Source organism: Bubalus bubalis, chromosome X, assembly GCF_019923935.1.
Source record: "Bubalus bubalis isolate 160015118507 breed Murrah chromosome X, NDDB_SH_1, whole genome shotgun sequence".
NCBI lineage: Eukaryota > Metazoa > Chordata > Mammalia > Artiodactyla > Bovidae > Bubalus > Bubalus bubalis.
This window is the reverse complement of record NC_059181.1, coordinates 58,124,881-58,141,961: the sequence shown is the minus strand read 5'-3', so window position 1 is coordinate 58,141,961 and position 17,081 is coordinate 58,124,881. Positions and strand designations below refer to the sequence as shown.

The 17,081-nt window shown below is 41.0% G+C and overlaps 1 protein-coding gene across 4 annotated transcripts in view; it reads left to right on the top strand.

Annotated features, from left to right (window-relative positions):
• The window catches only part of EDA2R (ectodysplasin A2 receptor), a 104,136-nt gene extending 89,549 nt beyond the window's left edge, over nt 1-14,587 (top strand). For 2 of the 4 annotated variants that reach the window (XM_025276121.2, XM_025276123.2), the window contains 5 exons: nt 4,458-4,636; nt 5,196-5,281; nt 7,887-8,051; nt 11,170-11,575; nt 12,809-14,587. In XM_025276121.2, coding sequence (XP_025131906.1) covers nt 4,458-4,636; nt 5,196-5,281; nt 7,887-8,051; nt 11,170-11,552 — 813 coding nt within the window. In that variant the 3' untranslated portion in view covers nt 11,553-11,575; nt 12,809-14,587. The remainder of the gene's footprint in view (nt 1-4,457; nt 4,637-5,195; nt 5,282-7,886; nt 8,052-11,169; nt 11,576-12,808) is intronic. The other 2 variants (XM_025276122.2, XM_025276124.2) reach the window with 2 other exon arrangements.
• The last annotated feature ends 2,494 nt before the right edge of the window (nt 14,588-17,081 follow it).

Sequence of the window (17,081 nt, the reverse complement as noted above, 5' to 3'; positions counted from 1 at the left end):
TCATCAGGGAAAATGGAAATCAAAATCACAATGAGATATCACCTTATATATCTTAGAATGGCGATTATAAAAAAGACAAGAAATAACAAATGTTGGAGAGGATGTAGAAAAAAAAAAAAAGAGAACCCTCATGTACTGTTGGTGGGAATGTAAATTGGTGCAACCATTATGGAAAACACTATAAAGTTTCCTCAAAAAAATTAAAAATAGAACTACCACTTGATACATCAATGAAAAGCTACCATTTGATCCAGAAAATGAAAGCACTAATTCATTTCTGGTATGAAAACAAAAGATATATGCACCCCAGTATTTATTGCAGCATTATTTATAATAGCCAAGATGTGGAAGCAACCTAAGTGTCCTTCAACAGATGAATGGATAAAGAAGATATAGTCTAGATATATACAAGGAAATGTTACTCAGCCATAAAAATGAAACCTTGTCATTTACAACAACATGGATGGATCTAGATGGTATAATGTGAAGTGAAATAAGTCAGAGAGAAAGACACATGTTGTATGTTTTCACTTACATGTGGAATCTAAAAATATAAAACAAAAAAAAGTGAAATACAACTGAGACAGAATTACACATGTAGAGAACAAGATAGTGGTTGCCAGAGAGGAGAGAGGTAGAGTAAAATAGGTGAAATCAGACAGAGAAAAAAAAATACTGTATGTTTTCACCTACATGTGACATCCAAAAACATCTAAAAACAAATAAACAATTCTAACCAAACAAAAATAGACACACAGATACAGAGAATAAACTAGTGTTTGCCAGAGGTGAGGAGGATAGGGGTAGGGGGAAAATAGGTGAAGGGAATTAAGAGGTATAAACTACCAATTAAAAAATGAATACCTCACGGGGATATAATGTACATTACAGAGATTATTGTCAATAATATAATAACTTTGTATGATGTGTAATCTATAAAAATTATTGAATCACTGTTGTACCCCTGAAACTAATATAATGTTGTGTCAACTATATATACTTCAATAAAATGTAAGAAACAAATTTTTTGTCACAACCTAACATATGCTTACATATTTTATCTGTAAAAGTTCTATAAAATTATACTGAGGATAGGTAGTGATTAGACTTCATTGTCAAATATTTCCAGATCCCCTCCTCTGGCACATTATAGAACTGTATTTTATTTTGCTTTGTAGTTACTAATGATCAGATCAGATCAGATCAGTCGCTCAGTCCTGTCCGACTCTTTGCGACCCCATGAATCGCAGCATGCCAGGCCCCCGTGTGTATCACCAACTCCCGGAGTTCACTCAGACTCACATCCATCGAGTCAGTGATGCCATCCAGTCATCTCATCCTCTGTCGTCCCCTTCTCCTCTTGCCCCCAATCCCTCCCAGCACCAGAGTCTTTTCCAAGGAGTCAACTCTTTGCATGAGGTGGCCAAAGTACTGGAGTTTCAGCTTTAGCATCATTCCTTCCAAAGAAATCCCAGTGCTGATCTCCTTCAGAATGGACTGGTTGGATCTCCTTGCAGTCCAAGGGTCTCTCAAGAGTCTTCTCCAACACCACAGTTCAAAGGCATCAATTCTTTGGCGCTCAGCCTTCTTCGCAGTCCCACTCTCACATCCATACATGACCACAGGAAAAACCATAGCCTTGACTAGACAAACCTTTGCTGGCAAAGTAATGTCTCTGCTTTTGAATATGCTATCTAGGTTGGTCATAACTTTCCTTCCAAGGAGTAAGCGTCTTTGATAAGCTCACAATATTTTCTTTTCTCTGATGCTCCAATCATAGCAGCATAAAAATGAAGCCTCTGTCATCCTATGTAGTCAAGGCAGAGCCCCTAGGAAATCTCTGGTAGCCAAATAGTGTGATGAATAAATAACTTTTTGTTCTTTTGAGACATAGAAGTTTGGAGTTTGCTTTTCTATCATAGCATTGCCTACCCAAAAGGGAAGACTCTACAAATGGACATCACCAGATTGTCAATACCGAAATCAGATTGATTATATTCTTTGTAGCCAAAGATGGAGAAGCTCTATACAGTCAGCAAAAACAAGACTGGGAGCTGACTGTGGCTCAGATCATAAGCTCCTTATTGCCAAATTCAGACTTAAATTGAAGAAACTAGGGAAAACCACTAAACCATTCAGGTATGACCTAAAGAAAGCCCGTATAATTATACAGTGGAAGTGAGAACTAGATTGACGGGATTAGATCTGATAGACAAAGTGACTGAAGAACTATGGACAGAGGTTCATGACATTGTACAGGAGTCAGGGATCAAGACCATCACCAAAAAAAGAAATCTAAAAAGGTAAAATGGTTGTCTGAGGAGGCCTTACCAATAGCTGTGAAAAGAAGAGAAGTGAAAGGCAAAGGAGAAAAGGAAAGATACAACCATTTGAATTCAGAGATCCAAGGAATAGCAAGGAGAGATAAAAAAAAAAAAGCCTTCCTCAGTGATTAATGCAAATAAATAGAGAAAAACAATAGAATGAGAAAGACTAGAAATCTCTTCAACAAAATTAGAGGTACCAAGGGAACATTTTATGCAAAGATGGGCACAATAAAGGACAAAAATGGTATAGACGTAACAGAAGCAGAAGATATTAAGAAGAGGTGGCAAGGATATACGGAAGAACTACACAAAAAAGATCTTCACAACCCAGATAATCACAATAGTATGATCACTCACCTGGAGCCAGACATCCTGGACTGTGAAGTCAAGTGGGTCTTAGGAAGCATCACTACAAACAAAACTAGTGATGGTGATGGAATTCAGTTGAGCTATTTAAAATCCTAAAGATGATGCTGTGAAACTGCTGCACGCAATATGCCAGCAAATCTGGAAAACTCAGCAGTGGCCACGGGACTGAAAAAGGTCAATTTTCATTCCAATCCCAAAGAAAGGCAATGCCAAAGAATGCTCAAACTACCACACAATTGCACTCATCTCACATGCTAGTAAAGTAATGCTCAAAATTCTCCAAGCCATGCTTCAACAGTATGTGAACCATGAAATTCCAGATGTTCAAGCTGGTTTTAGAAAAAAAAAAAACAGAGGAACCAGAGATCAAATTGCCAACATCCGTTGGGTCATTGAAAAAGCAAGCAAGTTCCAGAAAAACATCTATTATTGCTTTATTGACTATGCCAAAGCTTTGACTGTGTGATCACAACAAAATATGGAAAATTCTTAAATAGACCAGAATATCAGACCACCTGACCTGTCTCTTGAGAAATCTGTATTCAGGTCAGGAAGCAACAGTTAGAACTGGACATGGAGCAACAGACTGGTTCCAAATAGGAAAAGGAGTATGTCAAGGCTGTATATTGTCACCCTGCTTTTTTAACTGATTTGCAGAGTACATCATGAGAAATGCTGGGCTGGATGAAACACAAGCTGGAATCAAGATTGCCGGGATAAATATCAATAACCTCTGATATGCAAATGATACCACCCTTATGGCAGAAAGTGAAGAGCTAAAGACCCTCTTGATGAAAGTGAAAGAGGAGAGTGAAAAAGTTGGCTTAAAACTCAACATTCAGAAAACCAAGATCATGGCATCTGGTCCCATCACTTCATGGGAAATAGATGGGGAAACAGTGACAGACTTTATCTTTTGGGGCTCCAAAATCACTGCAGATGGTGATTGCAGCCATGAAATTAAAAGAAGCTTGCTCCTTGAAAGAAAAGTTATGACCGACCTAGATAGCATATTAAAAAGCAGACATTACTTTGCCAACAAAGGTCCATCTCGTCAAAGCTATGGTTTTTCCAGTAGTCATGTATAGATGTGAGAGTTGGACTATAAAGAAAGCTGAACACAGAAGAATTGATGCTTTTGAACTGTGGTGTTGGAGAAGACTCTTGAGAGTCCCTTGGACTGCAAAGAGTTCCAATCCATCCTAAATTAAGTCAGTTCTGAATAGTCATTGGAAGAATTGATGCTGAAGCTGAAACTCCAATATGTTGGCCACCTGATGCGAAGAGCTGACTTATTGGAAAAGACCCTGATGCTGGGAAAGATTGAAGGCGGGAGGAGAGAGGGACTACAGAGGATGAGATGGTTGGACGACACCACTGACTCAATGGACAAGAGTTTGAGTAAACTCAGGGAGTTGATGATGGACAGGGAGACCTGGCGTGCTGCAGTCCATTGGGTCGAAAAGAGTCGGACATGACTGAGCAAGTGAACTGTACTGAACTGACCTAGCTTATGATAATTGATATAAATACCTAGCTTTAGTACATGCTCTTCACTCTGATATTTAGTGTCATTATTTTATTTTATCTTATTTCAGCTTTCAATACTAACTGGTTGAAACCTTTTAAATTGATGTCATGATTCAGTAATGGGTTGCAACCTGCAGTTTGTAAAATGTTGCTCTGTGCAGTGTCCACTAGTCCCATAGCTAATCCTATCTCAAAATTTTTGTAATGTTAGTAACTCACATTTCTCTACAGGATTGTGGTTATGGAGAGGGTGGAGATGCATACTGCACAGCCTGCCCTCCCCGCAGATACAAAAGCAGCTGGGGACACCATAGATGTCAGACTTGCATCACCTGTGCTGTCATCAATCGTATCCAGAAGGCCAATTGTACAGCTACCTCTAATGCCATCTGTGGGAACTGTCTGCCCAGGTGAGCCTTCTGTATGAGGTCAAACTCTTCTTGTCCTTCTCTAGCCCTTGGAGATCTCACTGACCCTTACCTCTCAGCCTAGTTGAAGTATTCTAACTGTCCATATATTGATGAGGTTAAGCTCCCATAAGGGCAAAACAGTATCTTCTGAAGATCCTCCTATAAAGTGCCTACCACACAGTCAGTTATAGATGAGTTGTAAACAGCTTTTTTTTTTTTTTTATCATGCTGGCATACTTTGCTCAGACCCAAGTTTCAAGGTAAATCTCATTGTATATCTAAAAGAGATTAAGAAGCAGTTGGTATCAAAGCAGTGTTTCCTTCTCTTGTGAGACCAGTTCCTCTTTGGCTATAGGGTCTGGTGAATGGGGGAAGAGGTGAGGAGTCTGGAATTCTAAGTCAGAAACAGACACAGAGGCAGAGAACTCAAGAGTAGTCAGAATGAGAGATGGCTTCCTAGAGGGCAAGACTCTTAGAAGCTGCCTATGGTTCAAGACAGACCAATCCAAGTACATTGCTTGTTTGATCACCTTGCCATTTCTTTTTGTTCTGACCACAGATTCTACCAAAAGACACGTATTGGAGGCCTACAAGATCAAGAATGTATCCCGTGCACAAAACAGACACCCACCTCTGAAGTTCAGTGTGTGTATCCAGTTCTCTTCTCCCCTTTCTTCCCCAATCCATTGGATGACAGCAAAATGGGGTAGAAAAGTCTTCCCCTACCCTCTCCTCCTCCTTCCTATAGGGTAGATTGGCAAGAGAATCTGTTACATTTGAATAATAGTTTCACAATATATTTTCTGTGTAACCTTCTAAAAATCATTGGAACTCATTGAACTTCATTTCCCTTATCTGAAAAAAATGTAAGTCATGAAAATTGTTCTTCATACCTTGTGGGATGCTATTTCTAAAGAAATAATAGGTTAGAAGCACTTTATAAATTATAACATTTGTACACTTGTGGATTATTTATTTGAAGTTTATAGAAGTCCCTAATTGTTAGGAATGGTAACAGGCTGAAATACTAGGATCTAGTCTGTAGCCATATCACTATCCATTTATATGTCTATCATTTTTGTCTATCTACTGTCTATATGAAGTATTTCAAACATGTAAAAATATTTTAAATGCAGAAAAATATAAAAAAATAAAAATGTTCAGTTATACAGTATCAGTTAAGTTTAGTTCAGTTCAGTTCAGTCACTCAGTCATGTCCGACTCTTAGAGACCCCATGAACTGCAGCATGCCAGGCCTCCCTGTCCATCACCAACTCCTGGAGTCCACCCAAACCCATGTCCATTGAGTTGGTGATGCCATCCAACCATCTCATCCTCTGTCGTCCCCTTCTTCTCCTGCCCTCAATCTTTCCCAGCATCAGGGCCTTTTCCAATGAGTGAGCTCTTCGCCTCAGGTGGCCAAAGTATTGGAGTTTAAGCTTCAACATCAGTCCTTCCAATGCACATTCAGGACTGATCTCCTTTAGGATGGACTAGGTGGATCTCCTTGCAGTCTAAGGGACTCTCAACAGTCTTCTCCAACACCACAGTTCAAAAGCATCAATTCTTCTGTGCTCAGCTTTCTTTACAGTCCAACTCTCACATCCATACATGACCACTGGAAAAACCATAGCCTTGACTAGACGACTTTGTTGGCATTACTTTGTTGGCAAAGTAATGTCTCTGCTTTTTAATATGATGTCTAGGTTGGTCATAATTTTCCTTCCAAGGAACAAGTGTCTTTTAATTTCATGGCTGCAATCACCATCTGCAGTGATTTTGGAGCCCAAAAAAATAAAGTAGCCACCGTTTCCACTGTTTCCCCATCTATTTGCCATGAAGTGATGGGACTGGATGCCATGATCTTAGTTTTCTGAATGTTGAGCTTTAAACCAACATTTTCACTTTCCTCTTTCACCTTCATCAAGAGGCTTTTTAGTTCTTCTTCACTTTCTGCCAAAAGGGTGGTGTCATCTGCATATCTGAGGTTATTGATATTTCTCCCAGCAATCTTGATTCCAGCTTGTGCTTCCTCCAGCCCAGCGTTTCTCATGATTTACTCTTCGTATGAGTTAAATAGGCAGGGTGACAATATACAACCTTGACGTACTCCTTTTCCTATTTGGAACCAGTCTGTTGTTCCATGTCCAGTTCTAACTGTTGCTTCCTGACCTGCATACAGGTTTCTCAAGAGACAGGTCAGGTGGTCTGGTATCCCCATCTCTTTCAGAATTTTCCACAGTTTATTGTGATAAATCTCAAAATTGTACATATTTGCTTCAGATATTTTTTAAAACGAAGATTCCACAGGTTAAACGGAGCTCATTTTTCTGTCGTTTCTGAGTTTCAGTCTTTCTTTACCTCCCCAGAGGCAACCAGTAATATAAAATTGTGTGTATCTTGTTGGTAGGATATATTACTGCAACAAACTCCCAAATCTCAGTGGTTTAATATAATAAAAGTTTGCTTCTTGCTATGCAAAGGTCTTCTCCCATCTTGTGACTATACCATCAAATTATGTGACTTCCACATTGGTGGGACAGGGTAAGAGATAGAGGAGACAGACATATTAGCTGTTAACTATTTCAGTCTGAAGGTAACATATATTACTCCCACTCACAGTTCATTGGCCAGAATTACTCCGATGGCCTTACTACAAGGGTATTTGGGATATGTAGAGAAGCATGTGGATAACTGGTGAGCATTATGACTCTGCCATACTCTCCAACCATATTTTGATACATGCAAATGCATATATATATTGATAGCCAATATATGCTATTTTTAAATTTTGTAATATTTTGCATAAATGATATCAAACTATATACTCTCCAGTTTACTTTTCCCCTCTGGTTTATTTATATTGAACCATATAGGTCTTTTATTTCAAATGCTATATAATATTACATTATAGAATTATATCATGATTTATTTATCCTGTGCCCTGATGAGCATTTTAGTTTGTTTCTATTTTTCTAGGTTATATAACTAGATGTGACATGGAAAGACCATAAGATATGTGAATCTTCAATTAGCTATACTAATTTATACCATATCAGCAATAGATCTGAATTCCTCACTTTGTTCTATACACTTTTCCTTGCTCTACAAGGGAGTAGAACCAATTTAGCAGCCCTAATTGAAGAATACCCTAGGGAGAGGGTGCTGGCCTGAGGAAGTCCAGACCCAGTGTCAGGATCACTACTGACTGCCTATAGTGACTGACCTCCCCCAATTTCTTGTCTCACAGGTGCCTTCCAGCTGAGCTTAGTGAAGGCAGATGTACCCACAGTATCCCCTCAGGAGGCCACACTTGTTGCACTGGTGAGCAGTCTGCTCGTGGTGTTTACCCTGGCCTTCCTGGGGCTCTTCTTCCTCTACTGCAAGCAGTTCTTCAACAGACATTGCCAGCGTGGTAAGGGTAGCTGCTTCACATATTACATGAATCAGGAACAAGTTTCTGACTAGCTGAATAGAGGAACTTTCTGGGATTGAGAGTTAATGGACTTTCCCTACAGTGATGAAAAGCCTCAAAGGTAGATTATCTGGGGGTAGCAATGGGCACAAGACTTCAGAGATAATTGAGGGTGACCCTGTGAGTTTATGGGACCTGGTTCATTAAGGTATGGGAGTTCATAAAGGACTACAACATTATGGGAAAACCCTTGAGAAAGGCATCTGGAGACCTAGGTTCTAAATCTACCTCTAAATCACTGTGTAATTTCAGATAAGTCATCTAGCTTCTTTATCCTTAATATTTAAATCTTTCTCCTTAACCTTTAAAATGATAGAGGTAATTTCTAAGTTCTTTTCTAGCTAGTCATTTCTACAAATAGGTATAGATTCTGGAGCATGTCAGGAAAGGAGGAAGGCTGGCTGGAATGAGACGTGACTATAATTAAAGTGAGTGAGGTCTGGTTATCAGTATAGTGATATACCAGATGTGAGTAACGGAGTCCAATGTCCAGAGGAATTCACAAAATTAGACATTTTTTCTCAGACAGTAATGATACCCAAAGAGGTCTGGCCCAGCCCATAGGAGATTTAAAGTCAGGATAACATCATGATCTGTTTTCAGCACAAGTCCAGCCATTAGCCAAGAATGTGAGGCAGAAATTCCAGGTCACTGAGGGCAAATATGAGGGAGGTGGGATGGTGGCAGGCCAAAACCAAACAAGGGGTTAAATTTTTAATCAAGAGTACTGAGTCTTGGTGTACCTTCAGTGCCCTCAAGGGAGCTGAGAGCTAAACAGAAACACCAAAATAGGAACCCAGGCTAGTAAATGGAGTTGACTTAATAAAGGGAAGACACATTCTAATAGATACACAGATGCTTAGGACTCCTCATCAGTCTACTGGATATTGGATCCAAAGCAACACAACTTTTTTCAACCTCTCTGTATAAAGATACTGCTTATATAGACCTGCCTTTTACAGGTTCAGATCTAGGGCCTGCTATATGATTTTCAAAAGGACTAGCAGATATGTTTGACTCTACCACTTAAGTGGAGATAAATCTAGAATTTCCAGGGATGCAGGGCACAAGGGGAACACTATTATCCCTTAGTGGTTTAGTCGCTAAGTCGGGTCTGACTCTTGCGACCCCATGGACTGTAGCCTGCCAGATTCCTCTGTCCATGGGATTCTTCAAGAAATAATACTGGAGTGGGTTGCCATTTCCTTATTATCCCTTTATGATCCTTCTAAAACTCTGCTTCTCTCACCTCTACTCTCTGATGTCTCCCGGAACATTGTGGCTCAGGGTGAACCATCTTGTTTCTGACTTTGGAGGCCAGTTTCTCAAATAAGGGCAGTTGGCCAATCCCTGGGCATGGGCAATGAAATATGTTGGCTCCAGAGCCCAGAAGGAAGAAGATGAAGCAATATTTGAGAGCTGCCTGTTTCCCTCCCCCTGCCTTAGGAGAGGGGAAATAAGTAACCTTTCTGGGCGCCTCCTCTGTCTTCAAAATAATAATGCAGCACTCTTCTCTGAGGATACGAGGGCAGGTATCATGTTCTCCATAGGGGAAATAGGGTAAGACATTTTCTCATTTGGGGAAGGTGTTTATCAGAAGTCACTGACTTTTATGCATACTGGGCTTGTATAGGTGAGATTAATATGTGAATTGGATCCAACATAAGGTACAATAGAGAGAAGTAAGAATTGTGACAAACTGAATAGTTCATCCCCTGTCTAAAGGGAATCTACTACCCAGCTTTAGCTGTTTATTACCATGTAGGAATATTCAATGTTTCAAAACCTTCTGAATTTTCAAGAGAAGCCAAGAATCTAAATTTTTGTATGAAATAGTGTTAAGTTCTAGCAATGAGTTGTAATTAAAAGCAACCAAAGCCACAATGCAGGGGTCAAACAAATACACATCCCATAGGCTCTTAGTTTGTAACCTGATGTTGAATCAGATTTATGCATGAAAGGCATATTAATTTTCTATCACTTCTATAGTAAATTCAGTTCAGTTCAGTCGCTCAGTCGTGTCCGTCTCTTTGCAACCCCATGAATCACAGCATGCCAGGCCTCCCTGTCCATCACCAATTCCCGAGTTCACCCAAACTCATGTCCATCGAGTCAGTGATGCCATCCAGCCATCTCATCCTTTGTCATCCCCTTCTCCTCCTGCCCCCAATCCCTCCCAGCATCAGGGTCTTTTCCAGTGAGTCAACTCTTCGCATGAGGAAGCTAAAGTATTGCAAAGTTAATAGCTTAAAATAACACTCATTTATTATCTTACCATTTGCATAGATCAAAAGCTTTGTAAGCTTGGCTGGATCTCCACTTAGAGTCTAACGAGGCTGAAATCAAGGTGTTGCCAAGGCTATATCCCTTTCTGGAGGCTTCAGAAGATAATCTACTTCCTGAATCATTCAGAAAGATAGAAAAATTCAGTTCCTTGCAGTTATAGGGCTGAGGCCCCATTTCCTTGCTGAAAGCCAGTCCCAGTTTCTGTATACCACCTGCTTTTTGGCTTATGACCGCTTCCTATTTTCAAAACTACCAATGGTGGTCAAGTCCTTTTTATTTCACATATTTGATACTCTCTCTGACTCTTCTTACTCCATATTCCCTTTATAAGGACACGTGTGATTACATTGGGCCCACTTGGGAAATCCAGGATAATCTACCTAGTTTAAGGTCCATAATCTTAATTCCACCTGAAAATTGCCTTTTGCCATATAACACAACATATACACAGGAATAGCACCAGGAAATAAAGCTCATTGCCAAACCTAGAGTGGAGATTGTTAAACTCCTGTTTCCCACAAAGGATTCTCTTTCTCTGGGGAAATTCCTTTTTCTCTGATCCACCACCAGGTAGCCTCAATCTGATACCCCAATGTAAATGTGTTTCTCAACTGTATCATCTTAGCCTGGTGCTATATGCTCTGATTCTCAGGGATGGGGAGGAGTGTACTAGTTCCCAGATACTTCCCAATTTTGTGCTCAGGACCAGCTGCTCCACTGAGAGGAGCCCCTACTTTTGGCTTCCTCTGACCCAGTGGCTTTCTGTTTCAAGTTGCAGGAGGTTCACTGCAGTATGAGGCTGGCGAGACAGCAGAGGAAGAATCTCTCTTCCCCATACCACCTGGCCAGAAGACCAGCCCTGAGTCTCCACTGAGTGAAAGCATATTTGAGACCCAGCCACTTAATTCCATCCTAGATGACAACGGCAGCTCAACTCATGGCTTCCCCATACAAGAATCTTTTACCTTGGCCTCCTGTGCCTCAGAGAGCCATTCCCACTGGGTCCACACTCCCGTTGAATGCACAGAGCTGGATCTGCGAAAGTTTTCCAGTTCTGCTTCCTATACTGGAGCTGAGACCTTAGCAGGAAATGCAGCTGAAAGCTCTGGAGACAGGCCAGAGCTCACTGTGCTCTTTGAAGTCCTCAGCCCTTAACTCTACTGAGGTGAGCTGGAAAGGTAAGACAGAAAGGCCAGAAACTGGGGACCATCCCCAGAGGAATTATCCCCTGGAGTTCAGTAGGGCTAGGGGTAGAGGAACAGCAAGCTAGAAACACTGGTGGATGGAGGGACAACAATGGTAATGCTAATTATTTTGAGCCAGCCAGCCATACATCACAGATCTGGGCCTATAGTTTTCAAGGAACTGGCCATGTTGACATAATAACAATTTCTATATCCTGGCCTTTTGCAAGCTTTCTTGGGGCCCCACTGTCTAATATTCAGTTATCTCCCATCATGTGTTCAAGCAGCAAGGTACAGTGGGAAAATACAAAAACCTCAGTATCTGGCAGTCCTATATTTCAAATCTACCTCTATTCCTTAATAGCTGTGTGAACCTTGTATAAATTCCTTCACCTCTCTGAGTCTCAGGTCCTTAATCTGTGAAAAATAAGAAATAGTATTCTCCTTATAGTGTGAGAGGTGAGTGAGAAATGGCATGTGCAATTGCCTTTTACAGTGTCTAATTCATTAGAGGTATTTAAACCATGTTAGTTTTTCTTTCCCTTCCTTGCTCCCAGTCACAATTTATATATCCCTACGTATACACTACAGTTACCTGGTCTTCATAACATCCCTTTGTGCTAAGCAGTTCAAGGTTTGTTAGCCTCATTTTATAGAGGCAAGACCTGAGACACAGAGAGGAGAAATGATTTGCTCAAAGTCACAGAGCATTTCAGTGGCAGAACTGAGCTAGAGCCCAGGTATTGAAGCTCCAATCCAGAGCTTGTCCAATTCAATCAATGTGACTATTCCATGGCCAATGTTACTTTCTCAAAAGCTTAAGGAAGTAACAAGGGACAGTATGAAGCATGAGAGTGGACTCTTGTTTTTCAACTAACCAACTACTTTCACTACCCATTTCAATATTTCTCCTAAGCTATGATAGTGTCCAGGTTCCCCATTGACTACCCCTCCCTATATCTCACCGAAGAAAATGTAAACAATATGTAGGTGAAAGCCAAGACTGCTACTAAGGTCAGTCTAGATACCTTCAAGGTCATATAATCCAACCTCCCTTCCAAGTCCTTCAATCCATGCTTGAGTCCCTTTTATAATATCCCCACAAAGTGTTGGTGTCATCCTTGCTCCTACTTACAATGTCAGGAAGCTATTCTCATCAATGTGTATTATTGCTATGGCTGATGGATTTGAGCTCAATGTAAAGAAAAACTTTCTTTCTCTCTATAGTAACCAACCCTGGGTCCTGCTCTGCTCCTTGGGCCACACAGACCTCATCTGCTTCCTGTGTAATGAGATAGCCCTGAAGAAGTCTAAAGAGAGCTTCTCCTGTCTGGAAAGTACCACTTTGATTCATTTAAAGTATGGGGTATTTAAAACTGAATCCAGTTTCATGTGAAATTGTCTTACCAATGTAGAGTAAGATAGAATTGTCAAGTCATCACCTCAAACAGGTGATGTTTTTCTGCTATTGTACCCTAACCACTGGCCTAAACCATTTTTTGAGGGATGGAGAGAAGAAACAGCTTATGAGATTGCCCCATTGGTTTCTAACTTGCTCTACTCCCTCCCTGGGTCTCTTGGGCTTCTGGCAGCCCAATCATTCTCTCTGGACTCTCCTGCCTTGTTCTTAAACCACAACAGCAGCAGGGCCATGGGATATGATATCTACAACAACCTGTACTCTACAGACAGAGCACATCCTATCTCATCCTACCAAAGGATTGATTCTTCATTATTTTCCCAAGACTGACCAGCAGCATTTCTTGCTTTCCTATCCTAGCTAGAAAGCTAGCCTAGAAAGCCAGATTACCCAGTCGTGGGACTACCAGATATGTTCCTAGCTTAGCTTGATTATAGACAGGAGGAGAATAGATGGCAATGAATGGGGTAGAGTTTTACTGCCTGCCTTTTTGGTCAGGTGAACCTAAAGGAGGAGCCTCTCAGTATCCTATTGATACATCTGCCTTGCATTTTAGGGACAAAATCAAACTTTTCCTCTTCAGCTACTCTGCACTGCTCCCCTCCCCAGTACACACACACACACATACACACACACACCCCTACACACATGTTAGGAGAGGCGTGAAACCTCAATTCCCCACACATCTCTTACACTGCTGTGGCTGTGACAATTGCAGAGCTAATCCCTTTGCCCCCTGGGGTTTTCCTTTCCACCTATAGGTTTCTTACCTTCTTTAGTGGGGCTCCAACTCAGTTTCTTTTTTGCCTTTAAAATGGTACTTTCTAAAGTTCCTTTTATCTTATTTCTCTTCTTTTCTTGCCTCTTTTGTCCCTTCATGGTGCCTGATCTTCTTAAGCCCAAGGCTGATTCTCTACATCCCCAGGGCCAAACTCAGAGCTCAGAGCATTGGCCTTTAGGGTGACTGTGAAGTCCCTGAGCTCTAGGGAAAACACTTAAGACCTTGGGTTTTCATTAAAGCCTGCCTTAGGGCCTCTCAGGAAACATTGGTGCTTTCTTAGTTTAGATAAAACCAGTAAATTGCTAAGCCTTCACGACCAGTTTCACACGCTTCTTAGAATAAAGTAAAACTGCTCCCTTCTTTGCTGATGCCACAGGGTAGGCCTGAACATCGAGGCTCAGGTGTAGCCACCATGTATTGTTTTTAAGTCTCCCTTATGTCCATAATAGGCCAATTAGGCTGACATCTACTCCCTCACATAGGTCAGATTTTGAAATAAAAGTTGCCCAGATGAATAGAGCAACTATTTTATTTGCTTGGTATTAATAGCAGCCTATATAGTCCAGCATAACCAGAAAAGAGCTATACAAAATATATCTTAGTGACCTGGATAACCACGATGGTGTGGTCACTCACCCAGAGCCAGTATAAAGTATGGAGTATGAAGTTAAATGGACCATAGGAAGCACTGCTGTCAATAAAGCTAGTGGAGGTGATAGAATTCCAGTAGAGCTATTTAATTTCCTAAAAGATGATGCTATCAAAGTGCTGCACTCAATACGTCAGCAAATTTGGAAAACCCAGTGGTGGGCACAGGACTGGAAAAGGTCAATCCTCATCCAAATTCCCAAGAAGGGCAGTACAAAAGAATGTTAAAACCACCAGACAGTTGCACTCATCTCCCATGCTAGTAAGGGTATGCTCAAAATCCTGCATGCTAGGCTTCAGCAGTACGTTAACTGAGAATTTCCAGATATCCAAGCTGGGTTTAGAAAAGGCAAAGGAACCAGAGACCAAATCGCCAACATTCATTGCATCATAGAGAAAGCAAGGGGATTCCAGAAAAAACATCTGCCTCTGTTTCATCTGCTACACTAAAGCCTTTGACTCTGTGGAGCATAACAAACTGTGGAAAGCTCTTAGAGAGATCTTACCTGTCTCCAAGAAACCTATATGCTACTTAAGAAGCAACAGTTAGAACCTTATATGGAACAACTGCCACAAGGGTGGTGTCATCTGCATATCTGAGGTTATTGATTTTTTTCCCAGCAATCTTGATTCCAGTTTGTGCGTCATCCATCCCAGCATTTCTCATGATGTACTCTGCATATAAGTTAAATAAGCAGAATGACAATATACAGCCTTGTTGTACTCTTTTCCCAATTTGGAACCAGTCCATTGTTCCATGTCCAGTTCTAACTGTTGCTTCTTGACCTGCATACAAATTTCTTAGGAGGCAAGTAATGTGGTCTGGTATTCCCATCTCTTTAAGAATTTCCCACAGTTTCCTATGATTCACACAAGGCTTTGGAGTAGTCAATGAAACATAAGTAGATGCTTTTCTGGAATTCTCTTGCTTTTTCTATGATACAACAGATGTTGGCAATGTGATCTCTGGTTCTTCTGCCTTTTCTAAATCCACCTTGAGCATCTGGGAGTTCTTGGTTCACATACTGTTGAAGCCCAGCATAGAGAATTTTGAGCATTACTTTGCTAGCATGTGAAATGAGTGCAATTGTGCAGTAGTTTGAACATTCTTTGGCATTGCCTTTCTTTGGAATTGTAATGAAAACTGACCTTTTCCAGTCCTGTGTCCACTGCTGGTTTTCCAAATTTACTGGCATATTGAGTGCAGCACTTTAACACCATCCTTATGGCAGAAAACAAAGAGAAACTAAAGAGCCTCTTGATGAAGGTGAAAGGAGAGTGAAAAAGCTAGCTCAAAACTCAACATTCAAAAAACAAAGATCATGGCATGCAGCCCCATCACTTCATGGCAAATAGATGGGGAAACAATGAAAACAGAGACAGACTTTATTTTCTAGGACTCCAAAATCCCTGCAGACGATGACTGTAGCCATGACATTAAAAGATGCTTGCACCTTGGAAGAAAAGCTATGACCAACCTAGACAGCATATTAAAAAGCAGAGACATTACTTTGCCAACAAAGGGCCATCTAGTCAAAGCTATGGTTTTTCCCATAGTCATGTATGGATGTGAGAGTTGGACCATAAAGAAAGCTGAGCGCCAAACACTTGATGCTTCTGCACTGTGGTGTTGGAAAAGACTCTTGAGAATCCCTTGTACTGCAAGGAAATCAAACCAGTCAGTCTTAAGGCAGATCAACCCTGAATACTCATTGGAAGGACTGATGCTGAAGCTGATGCTCCAATACTTTGACTAGCTGATGCAAATAGCCAACTCATTAGAAAAGACCCTGAAGCTGGGAAAGATTGAAGAAGAAGAGGGTGACAGAGGATGAGATGGTTGGATGGTGTCACTAATGCAATGGACATGAACTTGAGCAAACTCCAGGAGATGATGAGGGACAAGGAAGCCTGGCGTGCTGCAGTCCATGGGGTCGTGAAGAGTTGGATATGACTTGGTGACTGAACATCAACATAATCCAGAATGTTGGAGGTGATTTAACTTGTAAAAACCAAGACTGGACATAATAATCTTAGGATGTGAATGCTGGAATTTACTACGTATATGCACTAAACTTTGCAGTTTGCATTCAGAACAATCATCTCATTGGATCTTCATATAAACCCAAGGCCAGGAAACAGTGGCTGACTTTATTTTGGGGGGGCTCCAAAATCACTGCAGATGGTGATTTCAGGCATGAAATTAAAAGATGCTTACTCCTTGGGAGGAAAGTTATGAGCAACCTAGACATCATATTGAAAAGCAGAGACATTACTTTGCCAACAAAGGTCCGTCTAGTCAAGGCTCTGGTTTTTCCAGTGGTCATGTATGGATGTGAGAGTTGGACTATAAAGAAAGCTGAGCATAGAAGAATTGATGTTTTTGAACTGTGGTGTTGGAGAAGACTCTTGAGAGTCCCTTGGACTGCAAGGAGATCCAACTAGTCCATCCTAAAGGAGATCAGTCCTGGGTGTTCATTAGAAGGACTGATGTTGGAGCTGAGACTCCAATACTTTGGCCACCTGAGGCGAAGAGCTCACTCATTTAAAAAGACTCTGATGATGGGAAAGATTGAGGGCAGGAAGAGAAGGGGATGACAGAGGATGAGATGATTGGATGGCATCACCAACTCAATGAACATGAGTTTGGG